Here is a 14,779-nt window from a genome sequence, read left to right on the forward strand (position 1 = left end):
TGTAATTTAACTAGAAAATGTATTATCTTTTATTAGGGCAGTATACCTGAAAAAAACATGGCCCAATTTTAAGTACATGAAGAGGTACTGACATTTTTAGAACATGGAATTTTGATTCAACTTCGGTGGGAGATGGAGCAGTAACTAAGATACACTAGAAACCTGGATCTTCCACTCACCCTTTTAAAAATAAGAATGTCCACAGAATCTGCATATATGTTAACAACATGTTAACAACTATGTTGTTAGAAAGAATATATTTTTGTATCTGCTGGCTATCACTACAAATTCCATTCTCTCACAAACATATTTGGATGATGCAAGACATTTTATATCATAAGTTACAAATTAAGTTTCACTTTGAAATTCATTTGGGAAATTTAAAGCTTGGGAAAAAGCTAAATTTTACTCTAATAATGTTCTAAACATGAGGTTTTGTTATTATAATGACTGTAAAGCTCAGATCATGTGACAACTGAAATAAAATATACTCTTACCTAATCTACTTTGCTTGACTTTATGGAAAACTATTACTACCAAGTCCACGTGTGCTGACTCCTTTAAAGAAAGTCTCAAGGTCATTACTACTGAAGCTCAGGAAACTGTGTGATTCACCATATGCAAGTATTATTCCACAAAGATCTTGAGGAAAAATATTGTGGACTTCTTATATGAACTTGGCCCAAAGGCTGATGTAGGCCTGGACCTATTTCTCTGTAACTACATTCATGACAGCAAGCATTTAGTGAGAGTATATTATCAGGTAAGCACTTTTCACAGGCTATCCTTTTTCCTACTGCTACAGACAACACTATAGTCTATTGAGTGGTTTTCAAATCAAACTAAACAAAAAAAAAAAAAATCAAGTCAGAATAGAAAAAAGGACAACTACGCTGAACCCTGCTCATGAACTGTAATTTTTAATGACCATAAAACCTAAAACCAGTAGAGAGTATAAAATACAACATTAAATATTTCCTCCTTGCTGGTTTTCATTTCATGTCTGAATATGAAAACTATTTGGAAAGATAAAAAAAGAATGTTCGTATGTGGGACCTGGTGGACATAAAGATTTTTTTTTCATTTCCAGCTACATTTTTCTTGGGTAAGCTTTGGATTTCCTGTACTATAAAAAAAGACACTCATCCTAAACTGCAGCCTAGACTTCACAATGCATATAGACATCTGAAGTCTACATGGGACATAAGATCTTAAAAAAGGATTTTAAAATGCAGCTTTTCTGCTCAGAGCCTAAAGTTCCATTTCCTGCTCACCAGCCATCTTCCAGAGACAAAGCAAAAAGTTCAGTACTCTAATTATGTAGCAGGGGTTATTATGTCTGATTCCAGTGATTGCACAGATATGTAAATAATGTATAATACCAGTCTTCAACAACTGTAATAAAAAATAGATGGCTATATTTTAAACACAATTTGAGTACACAGTCAGATGAAAAGATTAGCTTCCTGCTAACAACAGCTGTCAATAATATCTATCTCAACAGTAACAACAGTATTCTGCTTGCATGACCAACTGTTCTCTAAAGGCTTTGTTTCTACAGCTGCCTTCTTGCTGGTAAAGAGTACACTTGTATTACGGAGCCTACCTTTCCTTCAGTTGTAATTTTTCATAGAGATTTGGCTGGATGGGCCCGTGTTTTTCACCAACCACCTACTTAAGTGACTACTATCACCTTGATTGTATAGCAGGCAGACCATTTCAGAAAAGGTAATCATAAAGTTTGGGGTAAACAATACAAACCAAAAGTAAATCACTGTGAATAATCGAAGGCATTAGTATTCTCTGAAAATTAGTTAAGAGGGCATTTTCTTACCCTTTCTTTTCTACTTCCTAAAAGTTAGATGTATTTGAGGCAGGAAATGTTGTAATCTTTTGCACAGTGTACACAGGAAAGGTCTGTGAGTGTAGTCTTTGTGATGGATAATAGGATGTCAACTCTAGTAAAAGCTGAATAATCTCATATTTGAAAAATGAACATCTACTTACAGGAATCTATATTAGCACTATGAATTAACACCCTATAGCATAATCTTGATACATTATACTGCTTTCTTCCTCTGCTAGAGGAGGAAACAAAGTTTACAGTTGCCATCAGAATTAGAAACATCTTAAGGACACACACACAGTTTTGCACAGACAAACATGGCTTTGTGCATTGTTTGCTTTTCTTTTTATTAGTTTTGTGCTTATATAAAACATGAGCTTGCAACTTAAGCTGAGTCCATAACACATATTATAGCAGTATTCCTTGTTTCATGCAATTGTCTCTTCTATGGCCTCCAGCTACATTCTAGCTCATACGGTCTACAGCACAGCTTACTCTGAGGTAGAATTAAAAAGGCTGCGTGGATACAGACAGGTTCCAGTATAGTTGGGTTTAAATGCAACAATCATCAAGTTAGAATGTGAGATGCAAATCAGCTGATATTGGCTTGAATTATACATACTTACCTGTCAAACCATATACCGCTTTAATTTGTCCTTTGCTTGCGTGTAGCTGTAAAACATGTCAGGAAACTCTGCACTGACAGATTTGGCCTAATTTGACCACCCACCCTAGCAAAGGCAAATGAATTATCTTTAGGACTGATGAAAAGATAACCTCACAAGCATGAGGAAGTTCCTTCTATTATCATTAGAGCTATTTACAATAGATAGTATTCATCCCTGGCCTACTTCAATATTCTTGACTTTGTGGTAGATTTAGAAGATCGTTATTCCTGCACGTTACATCTCTTCCTTGGAGTGGAGGAGTACCTTTTCTTTTCTGCTCACTCAGATGGCCTTGAATCCAAATAGTGGTGGGACGGAAGGTAAAGCATCTACGTGCAGAGGCTGCGTGGGAACTAATCTTTACGAGTAGCATATGAAGAAGCAGAGCTTCCTCACTTCTCTCCTTCCTATGCACCTGCTTTTAGAGCCATGTACAATCTACTCCTTATGCTGAATACAAATCCAGAAGACACCAAGACAACGATGCCATAGAAAGCTGGGAAAAATTAGCTTACAGCAAGTCAGGAACACAGGAGTGATTTTTTTCCTTGGAAGAAGTAACACATAGGAGATTGGGCTCTTCATACATCTAAAGGAAACTTATGTCTAAAGCCGGTGAAGTACAAGCTGGATGAGCAGACAATGAGTTGGACTAAAATCATAGAAACATAAAATCAACTAGGTTGGAAAAGACCTCTAAGATCGTCAACTCCAACCACTACCTGAGGACTGCCAAGTCCACCAAAACCATCTTCATTAATGACCGGGATGATGGGGCAGGGTGCACCCTCAGTAAATTTGCTAATGACACAGACCTGCAAGGAGTGGATGATGCACCAGAGTGTCATGCTGCCCTCCAGAGGGACCTCAACGGGCTGTAGAAACGGGCTGACTGGAACCTTATGAAGTTCATCAAGGAAAAGTGCAAAGCCCTGCAGCTGGAACATCCTCATGCACCAATATATGCTCGTGGCCACCCAACTGAAAAAAAATTTTACAGAAAAGAACCCAAAAGTCCTAGAGGACCATGACCATGCTAGTCCTAGGACTATGAAGTCCTATGACTTCAACCAAGTTGAACATGAGAGAGCAATATGCCCTGGCAGGAAAGGCTACTGCTATCCTGGGCTGCACTAGGCAGAGTATTGTCAGCGGGTGGAAGAAGATGCTTCTTCCCATCTCCTCAGAACTGGTGAGACATGCCTAGGTTCTGTGCCCAAGTCTGGGCTCCACAATGCATGAATGGCATAGACATACTGGAGAGAGACCAGCCAAGGGTGACAAACCTGATGAAGAGATTGGAGCATCTCTCCAATGAGGAAAGGCTGAGACAGCTGGAACTATTCAGCCTGTAGAAAGGAAGGCTCAGGGATAATCTCATCAATTTGTACAAATATCTGACGGGAAAGCACAAAAAAGATGGAGCCAGGCTCTTTTCAGTAGTGCCCAGTGACAGGACCAGAAGCAACAGGCACAACCTGAAACACAGGATGTTCCCCCTGAAACACATTTTTACTATGAGGGTGACTGATCCCTGGCAGAGGTTGCCCAGAGAGGTTGTTGAGTCTACCTCCTTGGAAGTCTTCAACAGCCATCTGGACACGATCCTAGGGAGCCAGCTCTAAGTGGCCCTGCTTGAGCAGAGGGGTTGGACAAGATGACCTCCAGAGGTCCTTTCTAACCTCAACCGTTCTGTGATTCTGTGACAGAAATGCGCAGATACTTTGGTCAGTTTGTAATCTACCCCTGTAAAATGGAAATGGAAGATACATGCTTTGGCAATTGGGAAAAAACACATCTTGAATCCAGCTGAAAAACTGGAAAAAATTGAACATAAAACTTAATGAGAGTTAAAAAAAGTGTAAAGATATTCCTGAAAGACAACCACCCCACTATTTCCTGAAGCCAAATTAAGACTCCCAAACAAAGGTATGAAGGAACAAGACTAGTCAGCCTTACCTCAGTGCCCCGTAAGATCATGGAACAGATTCTCCTGGAAGTTATGTTGAACATATGGAATGTTGGGAGGTGATTAAAGACAGCCAGTGTGGCTTCACCTAGGGCAAATTGTGCCTGACTAATCTGGTGGCCTCCTAAAATGGAGTGACTACATCAGCGGACAAGAGAAGAGTAACTGATGTCATCTGCTTGGACTTCTGTATGGTTCCCCACAACTTTCTTACCTTTGAATTGGAGAAATATGGATTTGATGCATGGATTGTTAGTTTGATAAGTAGCTAACTGAATAGATGCATCTAAAGACTTACAGTGAACAGCTCAATGTCCAAACGGAAAACAGTAATGAGTGGTGCTCCTCAAGGGTTAGTTAGTACAAGGACCAATACAATTTAATATCTTCACTAATGACATAGATGGTGGGACTGAGTGCACCCTCACTTAGTTTGCAGATGACATCAAGCTGAGCATTGCAGTTGACTCACTGTAGGGAAGGGATGCCATCCAGAGGGACTCTGACAGGCTGGGGAGGTGGGCCCATGTGAACCTTGTGAAGTTCAGCCAGGCCAAGTGCAAGGTCCTGCATGACGGTCAGGGCAACTCCCAAGATCAGTACATGCTCAGGGATGAATGGATTGAGAGCAGCCCTGAGGAGAAGGACTTGCAGATATTGGTGGGTGAAAAATTGGATGTGAGCCAACAATGTGTGTTTGCAGCCCAGAAAGCCAACCACATCCTGGGCTGCAGAAAACGAAGCATGATCAGCAGATTGAGGGATGTGATTATCCCTCTATTCTGCTCTGTGAGACCTCACCTGGAGTACTGTGTTCAGCTCTGGGGCCCCCAGTACAAGAAAGACATGGACCTGTTAGGGCAGGTCCAGAGGAAGGCCACAGCAATGATCAGAGGTCTGGAGCACCTCCTCTATGAAGAAAGGCTGAAAGAGCTGGGATTGTTCAGCCTGGGGAAGAGAAGACCCTGCGGAGACTTCTTGTGACTTTTCAGTACTGAAAGGGGGATTATAAGAAAAATGGAGAGAGACTTTTTTAGTAGAACCTGTAGTGACAGGACAAGGAATAATGGTTTGAAACTAAAAGAGGATAGATTGAGACTAGATATAAGGAAAATATTATTTGTGATGAGGACGATGAGGCACTGGAACTGGGCGATGAGAAGCTGTGGCTGCCCCATCCCTTGCAGCGTTCAAGGCCACGTTGGACAGGGCTTTGAGCAACCTGGTCTAGTGGAAGGTGTCCCTGCCCATGGCAGGCGGGTTGGACTATGTGACTCCTGAAGGTCATTTCCAGCTCAAGCCTTTCTATGCTTTTAAGATGCAAACCTGGTCTCCATATTCCCTGCACATGCAACTCCAAGTATTTTCTTCAAAGGATTTAAAAAATCAGCTTATCATTTATTTTATGGAAGACTAAGAAAATTGGCCATTTACTATTAACTGTTTCTAACAGATTGTTATACATAACATATGAAACATACATCCTACTTTTTTACCTTTAATCTTTGATTAGAGTTTAATATTCTCTGTACCAAACGCAAACCCACTACTATTTCATGCATATAGTATGTAAGTAGTCTTTTCCCACAGCAATGTCAAATTGGAATTTTTTAACCTCTCTTAAAAGCCATAGTGCACTGTGCATTTACAGTATGGATTTTAGATTAATTCAAATGGGTTACTATTTGATCGCTTGAAAATAAATCTGCAAAGACTATATTATTATTATTATTATTATTTGATCGCTGTCTTGAATATAAAGCTGCAAAGACTAACTTGAGTTATCCTCACTTAGACAGATTCCCTGGGTGCAACTCATTAGCATAAAGCAGGATTCAATTCCTTCTTCAGTGTGCTCTCCTTTGTGACTCTCTTGAATTAGGTTGACTCAGTAAAAACAAGCACAGGATTTTTAATACTACCACTGTCCTGACATATTATAAGGCTATGGCTCAATGGTCATACTTGATAAGATGGATATATCTACAAGCAGCTTTTAAAAGTTGATCAAGTATGAATGCATGTTTTAGGTATGCAGCAAACACATGGAAAATGTCTTTGCTATTAGCAGACTGGTAATTTTATTCAGGTTTTTATAATGTATTACTTTATGTATCTCTGCCCGTGGCAGGCGGTTGGAACTAGATGATCTTAAGGTTCTTTCCAACCCTAAATGTTCTATGATTCTATGTAAGAAACTGACTATGAAAATTCGCCACAATTTTTAAAAAATGCACTAGATCTTTATACTGACTACATACATTTTACACACAAAGGACTGAGCTTCTCCCTGCAGCTTATTTAAAATATTTTAAGTTTAAAAAGAAAAAAATAATTAAAAGAAATATCTTGGCCTATACACTGGAGTCTGGACAATGCTTTTTAAAAGTAATTACCATTTTATTATATCCATATACCAAGGATTTTATTGAAATTCAATCAAAAGATGCTGGCCTCAGCCTATAAGCACTGAACAGAAATCTGCTATCAGGGTACATAGGAAATGGCCTGTTCTGCCACTGAAACCATTTTGCACTGTACCTGACCCCTCTCCAACAGCCTTTGCCATCTAGGGTAATTTCTTGTGAACCTTCAGAACTGAGACTTTATACAGTGTAAGATCTAAGCTGATCTCTTTATTTTGGGCAGAAATAGTTTAAATGAACTGTTATCATTGATGTAAAGTAGAATTGACGGTACAATTTAAGAATTAGGTAGGGGTTTGACTTTTATCTTAGGCTGTTTAAAAATGGAAATTGTTGCTTCTAAATTAAATTTTAACTTCAATTTAAAGCTAATTGTTTGCTTTAATATTGGTAGTGTCAGTTGTTTGGGTCTGTTTAATATAAATCTATGCACGTAAACTTATCCTTAAGTACACGTTAAAACTAGAACACGAAAAGAAAATTTTGTTTGGCAACTGGACAATTTCAGGGACAAGGACATGCAACGATAGAAGTAAATACTAAAAATTTGTTTCATAACACTTGTAAAGTGCAGACATTGGTTGTCTGTAGAGACAGCTGAGGAGTACATCTACTGGGAGGGTTTTTAATTGCATGAGTCGCATGACTGAAAGCTAACTGATCTGTTAGAGAGCTGTACTGCTGCTCTTCATAGTTTTCTGTTTTGTAATGTATGTGTTAAAATGTTTTGGATGTATAGCACTGGTGGCCAGAGCCCCAGGTAAGTTCCTGAAGCACAACTTTCTTCACTTGAAGTCAAAACGAGTAATTACTACTGCAAGATAGATGTGGAAGATAAAACAGTAAACATCACTACCCAAATAAAAGTAATAAAAATTGAAAATCTGTTCCGTAATGCTGTGTTTATCCTAACACACTGCTGAGGCAAACTGATTAAAATTCAGCTTTTGTGGTCTCTCAGACATACACTGCTCAGCTGGTGCATGTTAGAGCCCACACTTTCAGCAACGATGAGTTGTTTTTTCTCATCAGTCGACAAAATTATTTTTCAGCTTTCTTGGTTTCTGGGTATAAATACTATGACTGGAAAGTACAACGTTTTACACACGCAACTCAGATACCTTCTAATTACTATCTCAGACTTGACTCAACAAGGATGATTTGCTTTTTCATGTCCTATGCTGGCTTCCAAATACCACAGACACCTAACAGTCTCGGAGAGCACCACTAAGGTCTTAGTGTTGCACATTAGTGAGGGTTTTCTTCCCCTTCCTTTGTCCAGTGCAGGAGGTCATTTGGAAAGACAGTTACAACTTTTAAGTCACTTACTTACTTTTAAGTGATACTTTAGGATTCATTTTGAAGAACATATAAAGTTGGACTGGAATTTAATTTATCACATAATAATAAAAAAATGCTATTTGAAGAGGATGTTTTTTGAGTTCCTGCTAAATTTTCAGCAACTTATCTCTGGGTGATAGTGGAAGGAATGCTGCCTAACATGAGGGACACTAAACTAAAATGGGGGCCCCTTCTAGATATGAGATGAACATTGTTATACATAAAAGTTATCCCATTAAAAAAGAAGGAACTACTCACATGCATGCACTAAAAACATATGTGCAATTCTTTGCAGGATTACAAAAGGCAGGAAGCGACAGGTTGGGGCAATAGACACCAGATGGGTGGAAGGAAGAATAAAGTGATAGGAAGACATGGTTATGTGGGCTTGTTGTTGCTATGTAAGTTGCATATGCAGCTTACAAGTTTGAAGGCATTTGAAGGCCTGATTTTAAAGTTTGACCTTGTTTTAAACAAATGTGATGCTTTTCATGTAACAGCTGTTCCTGAAGCACCTGCAGCTCCAGTGCTCATGATCAATGACTCACACTATCTTTAAATCATGGTGAGACCACTTACACAACACTTTGGATCATATCATTGCTCTTTTTTTACAGAACAGTATTCAGCATAGTTCATAACGTGGTCAGGTATCTATCATGCTTCACTGGACACACCAGGGTACACCCTACACAGCTTGTAGGGAGGCAGCTGATGCTGTTGGACTATGAAGCGATACAGAGCCTAATGTTCTGCTGGTCCTCATAAAAACAGTATGTAGCTTAGCCAAGCCACTGGCAAGAGAAAGAGTGAGGAAGAGAAGAGCTTGTATGCAAATTTGTAGTGAATGGAGAGTAATTATACAGGATTAGTAATAATATACAGTAATAACTCCCGTAAATGCCTTGCCAGGAATGTCAAACTTTCACTAAAAGCTGCATTTTGAAGAATTAAACTCAGAAACTCTGAAGAAAGAGGAACAAAATTTTACAGCTGTAAATAAGCCTTTTGTGCATAGGCAAGAAAGTTAACACACTGACCTATTATCTTATTTTGAACATTCCTTCAAAAAAAAAAAAACCCCAAACCACCACATCATTGCTCATGAAGATATATTACTCTACCATCGTAGAGCAAACTGCACCTAAGTCATGTAAACACGAGCTGCTCTTTTTGAAGAAAGGGCAACATAATGTTCTGCTGACAAAAACATGTAATTTCTACCATACTGTGCAGAAGATAATATTTTTACTTGCAAAATAAATATGCAGATTGTTAAACTGAAATCATATTCAGAACATGACGAATAATATATTTAAACATTTTATTTAGTAAAAGAAGTACTGAGTATTTCAGTATTGAGTCAAAAGATTTGTAACACTGGTTTAATTTCACAACAGTTCTTACTAGAAAAACTTCTGTGAGCCTTTGTGAAATGAAGCCAGATTAATTGTTATGATTCCACTACTTTGTAAGGCTCTAGTCATGCAGATGAACAGTGACCATCACCACAGCTGGGAAAAGCTGCCAAAAGACTGACCCTAAAAATAGGAAGAAAGAAAATAACCCAACCCTGTAAATAACAGCCAGTATGCTCTTTATTCAAGCAAGTGTCCAAATGATCAGTTGTGGCAGGATCCTGCAGTGAACTGCTCATCTGATGGCCTCTCAATATGATGTTTCACTCTAGTGAAAATTCTACCATAAATTTGGAATTAATTCCCAAAGGATACAGGAAGGTACATTGATGTGTATTCTGCCATGGGAAAGGCACATCACAGCGGAGCTAATTTTATCCTGTGCAACTGCAAACCCTATGTCTTCCAATAAATTGCTGAGAGGTGGAGTTTCTCTGCATACTTTTCTCTCTGGCACAGAGACTTATCCTCAGTTTATATTACCATTACGCTATTTGTTCCTCTATGTGTCAGCAAACTCAGTTACCTTGTACTTACATCAACACGCTGGAAACACAGTTTTTGTCTCAGATGACACGACTCATGAAAAGGAGGCCTGTGTTTTCCTTTAACCTAACAATATGAAAATAATTTGTCTTGTTTTTTTACTGCCACCACAGAGCACAGACCAGCTGAGAGTCAGCACTTCCCTGGAAAAGGCACCAAAGTCTAGCAGGCAGCAAGCTCAGTAGCAGGAATATGGTGTTCCAACAGCTGAACTCGAATTTATTTGGTGTCGGGAGGGAAGAGGAGAGGTAGATTTATTTTCAAGCATCAGGGGGGTATTTTCTTTTCATAGACGAAAAGGGGGGAAGAAAAAAAATAATCCCAGGCATGTATGTCACTGCAGTATCGATGCGCTACATAAGCCCCTCATTTCCTAGGAGCGCTAATTTGGGCACCAGGTCATTTTGCTGGTTCGTGCGAAGCGGGACCCCCAACCCTCCGCCTGCTGCCACCAACCCTCCAGCCGGCTCGGGGCTTGCTTGGAGAGAGCAGACGGGGAAAAAACTGCCGGGATGAGCCTAGACGTTTTCTCCCTGCCAGAGGACGTGAACCAAGAGCTGCCTTAGTATACGTACGCTTCGTGAGCGCAAACCGTACTGCAGAAGCGCACCCTGGACCGGCACCTCCGGGGCCGGTTGCATACCGGCGGGGCGCGCCGGCGGTAGCCGCTTGCGGCCGCACGAGCCGCCGGGTGGAGCGGGTGTGCCCGCGCCGTGGTGCCCCTCCGAGAGTGACTAGCAGCGGGCGGCGGCAGCCCCGCTATCGGGAGCAGGTCTCCCGGGGAGGAGCCGTCCCGCTCCCGCAGCCCGACCGCCTGCCTTGGCCGGGTCTCAGGTTGAGGCTGGTGAGGAGTAATTGCGAGGTAAGAGGAAAGCCCCTTCCTTACCTGTTGATTTTCAGGGCGAACGCCCTCCTGTCCGCGGCGGGTAAAGTCGCCATGCGGGAGAGCAGCCGCGGCTGCCGGCTGCCGACGAGGACCGATGCCGGCTACACGCACGAAGGGCGGCTTTATTTCATCTATTTATTTTTGTTAACTGCATGCTCCGGGCTAACCCCCCGACGGTCTGCTGACGGTTCTGGGCGACAACTTCCGCATTTCACCTTCCTCACAGAAATCGGCCGGAGTGGGAGGAGGGATCTGCCCCTCTGCACAGCTGGCGTCTCAGCCCTGCCGCTGCCTGCCCCGCCGGCCGGCAGTGGCGGGCCCCGGTACCCCGCGCCTCGCCCCGGTGGCCCCTGCAGGCTGCCCGCCGCGGCGGCGGCGCGCCCGGGCACGGGGACGGGGCAGGAACTTCCCCCCGCTCCAGCTTAACACAGGCGACCCCGAACCGCCGGTGGGTATTTTGGAGGGAAGCAGCGGGGAAGGCAGGCGTCAAAGCAAGCGCAGGGAGGAAGGAGGAGGGAAAAAGCCTTGTACCTGTGAACGCGCACAGCTGCGGAAATCCTTGCGCATCGCCCCGGCCGTTTTAATTTTGGAAAGCGCGCTGTGGCTGTCACACCCTCCACCACTCCCGCCCGGGCCGAGGGCAGCTCTGCCGGGGCGAGCGGAGAAGAAGCGGGCACGGCTGGGCCCCAGACAGGCCCCGCACCGCCCTCGGGCAGCGCCGATCCAGCCCGGCCTCCCCCGTCGGGGCAGGCGCGGCCGCCGGGCAGGGCAGGCTGGGGCAGGGCTGCTAAGGGCAGGGCAGACCGGCGCCCACCGCCCTGCAGGCAGAGGAAATAGCCGGAGTCCTTCCTTCGGCCCGCTAGCAGACGGGTGGAGCTGTTCAGGCAGGTAGAGGCAGCAAGATGTCAGACGTAAATAGATGTCAGCTCCTCACCTGGAGTGATATTTTGCCAATACACATGTGCACCCAGGATACAGGTTTCTCTTACCCCAAAACCATTTGAATGTGTGAGGAAAACTCACACATATCAACACCAGGTACCAGTTCAGCTTAGCACAAAGCAGGCGTGACTGCAGTCCTCTTCACCTGCACTTACAGCTCAACTCTTTAAAAAGGCCATTTTCATTAAGGGTTCTGTGGTTGTGTTACAAAGCGATGTTCCCTGGCTGTAGTTATCTCTCAGCCTTGGTGTGGATTTCACTGCTGCTGCAGTCAAGCAGAACTCAGACTTCATTTGAAAGGGGAAGAAACAGAACCCAAACATGGCTTCCGCAGGTGAATTCTGGGGCAGCAGAGGCAATTCAGTTTCAGCTTGTCCTGTTTTTATTCTTTTCTCTTAGTTCCCTTTCATTGTATGTCCTGTATGAAAGAAGAGAAATGGGAGGGAAAAAATGCTATGCAGTTCTCTACTAGTACAGCAGGTACTGCCACATGCAATTGCTTTCTGGTAGCTTAACTGTGCATTGTAGATAACCTGTCACTAGAAGAGCTGCTCATCCATGGCAGGAGGTCAGGTCTCTTCTGTTTCTCAGAATACTGTTTTTGAGAACCATAACCACCCCTTTCATTGTTTGATTTCAAAAGCTTCCATGAAGTGCTGTGCCTCTGTTCATAGCAAGTTACAAGCTAAGGAGGAGAAATGTAAGCAATGAATAAACAAAGCAGGCAGCTCCATTAACCATTCTGTGCAGTAAGTCAATGGTTTGGGTGTTAGACAGGTTTCAGACATGTCTTTCTGTTCATGGCAGGTCTAACGAAAGGAACTGGACATTCTGCCTTCGCTGAAGTGTCTGGTTACTTGGGTTTGGGTTGTTGGTTTGTTTAAGAGAGGAAGAACTGCTCAATACCTCATTTTTCATTGAAGCTATAAAAAAAGAGTCCAGGCTTCATCTTAACAGCTGATGTGGCATCAAGTAGGACCTTCTTTGACTGCCAAACCTGGCCACACAAACCAAGCTAGCAGCAATGTAAATCCCAACTTACACACACATACCCATTTATCAATGACACAACTATTTATTTCATAGTTTCATACATTCTTTATACATTCTTTGTCTGTACAAGCACGGACAAAGGGATTACTCAAAAAATATTTTGTCACATGCAGGAAAAAATGCCTGAGGAGACACACAAAAGTAAGGTTTCCAAAACTGCTAGTATATTCAGCAGGTACAGACCAAACAGATCGTTTTAAGTTTTCATCTTTTTTAATGAACTGAATTATCAGCAGTCTACTCCAGCATATGAACAGCAAAATTCATCAAACATTCCTTTTCATCTATTATGTCAGCAACTCTGCTACCCTTTTGGGGGGAAATTAAGAAAAACAAAATCAAGAAAGTTTACATCATTTTAACTCACTGGAGTACTACCAGGTAAGATGTACTGCTCTAGCTTATTGCTAAAATACTAGTGTTTGAATTCCTGCAACAAACAAACCCATTATATACAAGGTCATGAAATCTAATCATGCCTGTAGAACAAGATCTTTCCAGTCAGGAGATTAAAAACAATGATATCAAACCAGGTGCCAGTGAAGGCAGCACAAAATCAGAAGTGAAGAAAACAATGTAATTCAGAGCAGACCAAGGTTTTCCAAACCTAGCTTGCTTGGATGGCAGCAGCTGTTGGTGGGTCTTGTATATGATACAGCAGAAAGCATGGTTATATTCACCATTTCCTCATCCCCATCCTCCTGTTGCACACAAACGCATCCCCAACAGTGGTCCTAATTGTTGCTGTGTAACTTCAGTCCTAGAATCAGTCATAAAGCCACACTTTTCTCTAATTCCTGTTGGGCTTCAAATGTTATTACCATGCTTTGGTCTTCCTCCTGCCACGTGAGCGGGAGGTGGTGGGTCCATGGCCCACCCCTGCAGTTGTTTGCTGTAACTGAGCAGGCTGAGGAGCTGCAGGCCCAGCCTCCAAGAGCAGCTGAGCAGCCGTAGGGACAGCACAGGCTGGGTACAAGTGCCTGGGCACAACAGCTACTGCTGCATATGGTTTTGAATGCATTTCAAAATGCCTTCATTTTGAGGCTGGGATTAGGGAAACGCTGTAAGAGTCAATAATCAGCATGTCTACATGCCATCTACCACAGGATTTTTCTTCTGTTAAGTCACACGTTTCCAATATCTTTTTTTCTTAAAAGAGTAAATTAGCAGTCACTTCTTCACTGGCAGTGGTAACCCTGCAAAGAACCCTATTTTGCGTGACAGAGTATTAGAGCATCACACCCATCATTAAACACAACTTTGTACCCCAGGATAGTCATGGACAACAAAGCCTTGCCGAAGCCTTAGGTGTCACCTGCTTATTTGTAGAGGATGTACCTCTGTTGCTTGACCAGCAACTGAGGGAAGTTCACAGGAGTTTTCTCAGTATCTTTTGTAATGGTAAATTTGCATCCTTGGAAAAACACATCAGCGGTATATAACTGTTACCTGATTACATCGTAAGAGTATCTGGAGCTTCACACCAACAGAGAACTGTGATGATCTCAGTACAAGCCAGCAACGCACAATGCCTGTTCATGTTTGCTCATATTCCACCTTCCTACAACATCGCTGGCCAGAGGAATACCATGTAACCAGTGCAACTGGACGCTCTTTCCTTAAAGGAAGCTGACATGCCACCGAGTCCAGTGCTCTTGCTGGCATAGGTCTTGGCTGTATCCAA

At 42.4% G+C, this 14,779-nt stretch overlaps 1 protein-coding gene across 3 annotated transcripts in view; it reads right to left on the reverse strand.

Annotated features, from left to right (window-relative positions):
* The window catches only part of DOCK8 (dedicator of cytokinesis 8), an 88,822-nt gene extending 77,074 nt beyond the window's left edge, over positions 1-11,748 (reverse strand). For 2 of the 3 annotated variants that reach the window (XM_030511934.1, XM_030511933.1), the window contains exon 1: positions 11,101-11,383. In XM_030511934.1, the coding sequence (XP_030367794.1) occupies positions 11,101-11,153 (53 nt within the window). In that variant the 5' untranslated portion in view covers positions 11,154-11,383. Of the gene's footprint in view, positions 1-11,100; positions 11,384-11,631 lie in introns of those variants that run through there. The other variant, XM_030511936.1, reaches the window with a different exon arrangement.
* Between the last annotated feature and the right edge of the window lie 3,031 nt (positions 11,749-14,779).

The sequence above is a fragment of the Strigops habroptila genome, chromosome Z, assembly GCF_004027225.2.
Source record: "Strigops habroptila isolate Jane chromosome Z, bStrHab1.2.pri, whole genome shotgun sequence".
Classification (NCBI taxonomy): Eukaryota; Metazoa; Chordata; class Aves; order Psittaciformes; family Psittacidae; genus Strigops; species Strigops habroptila.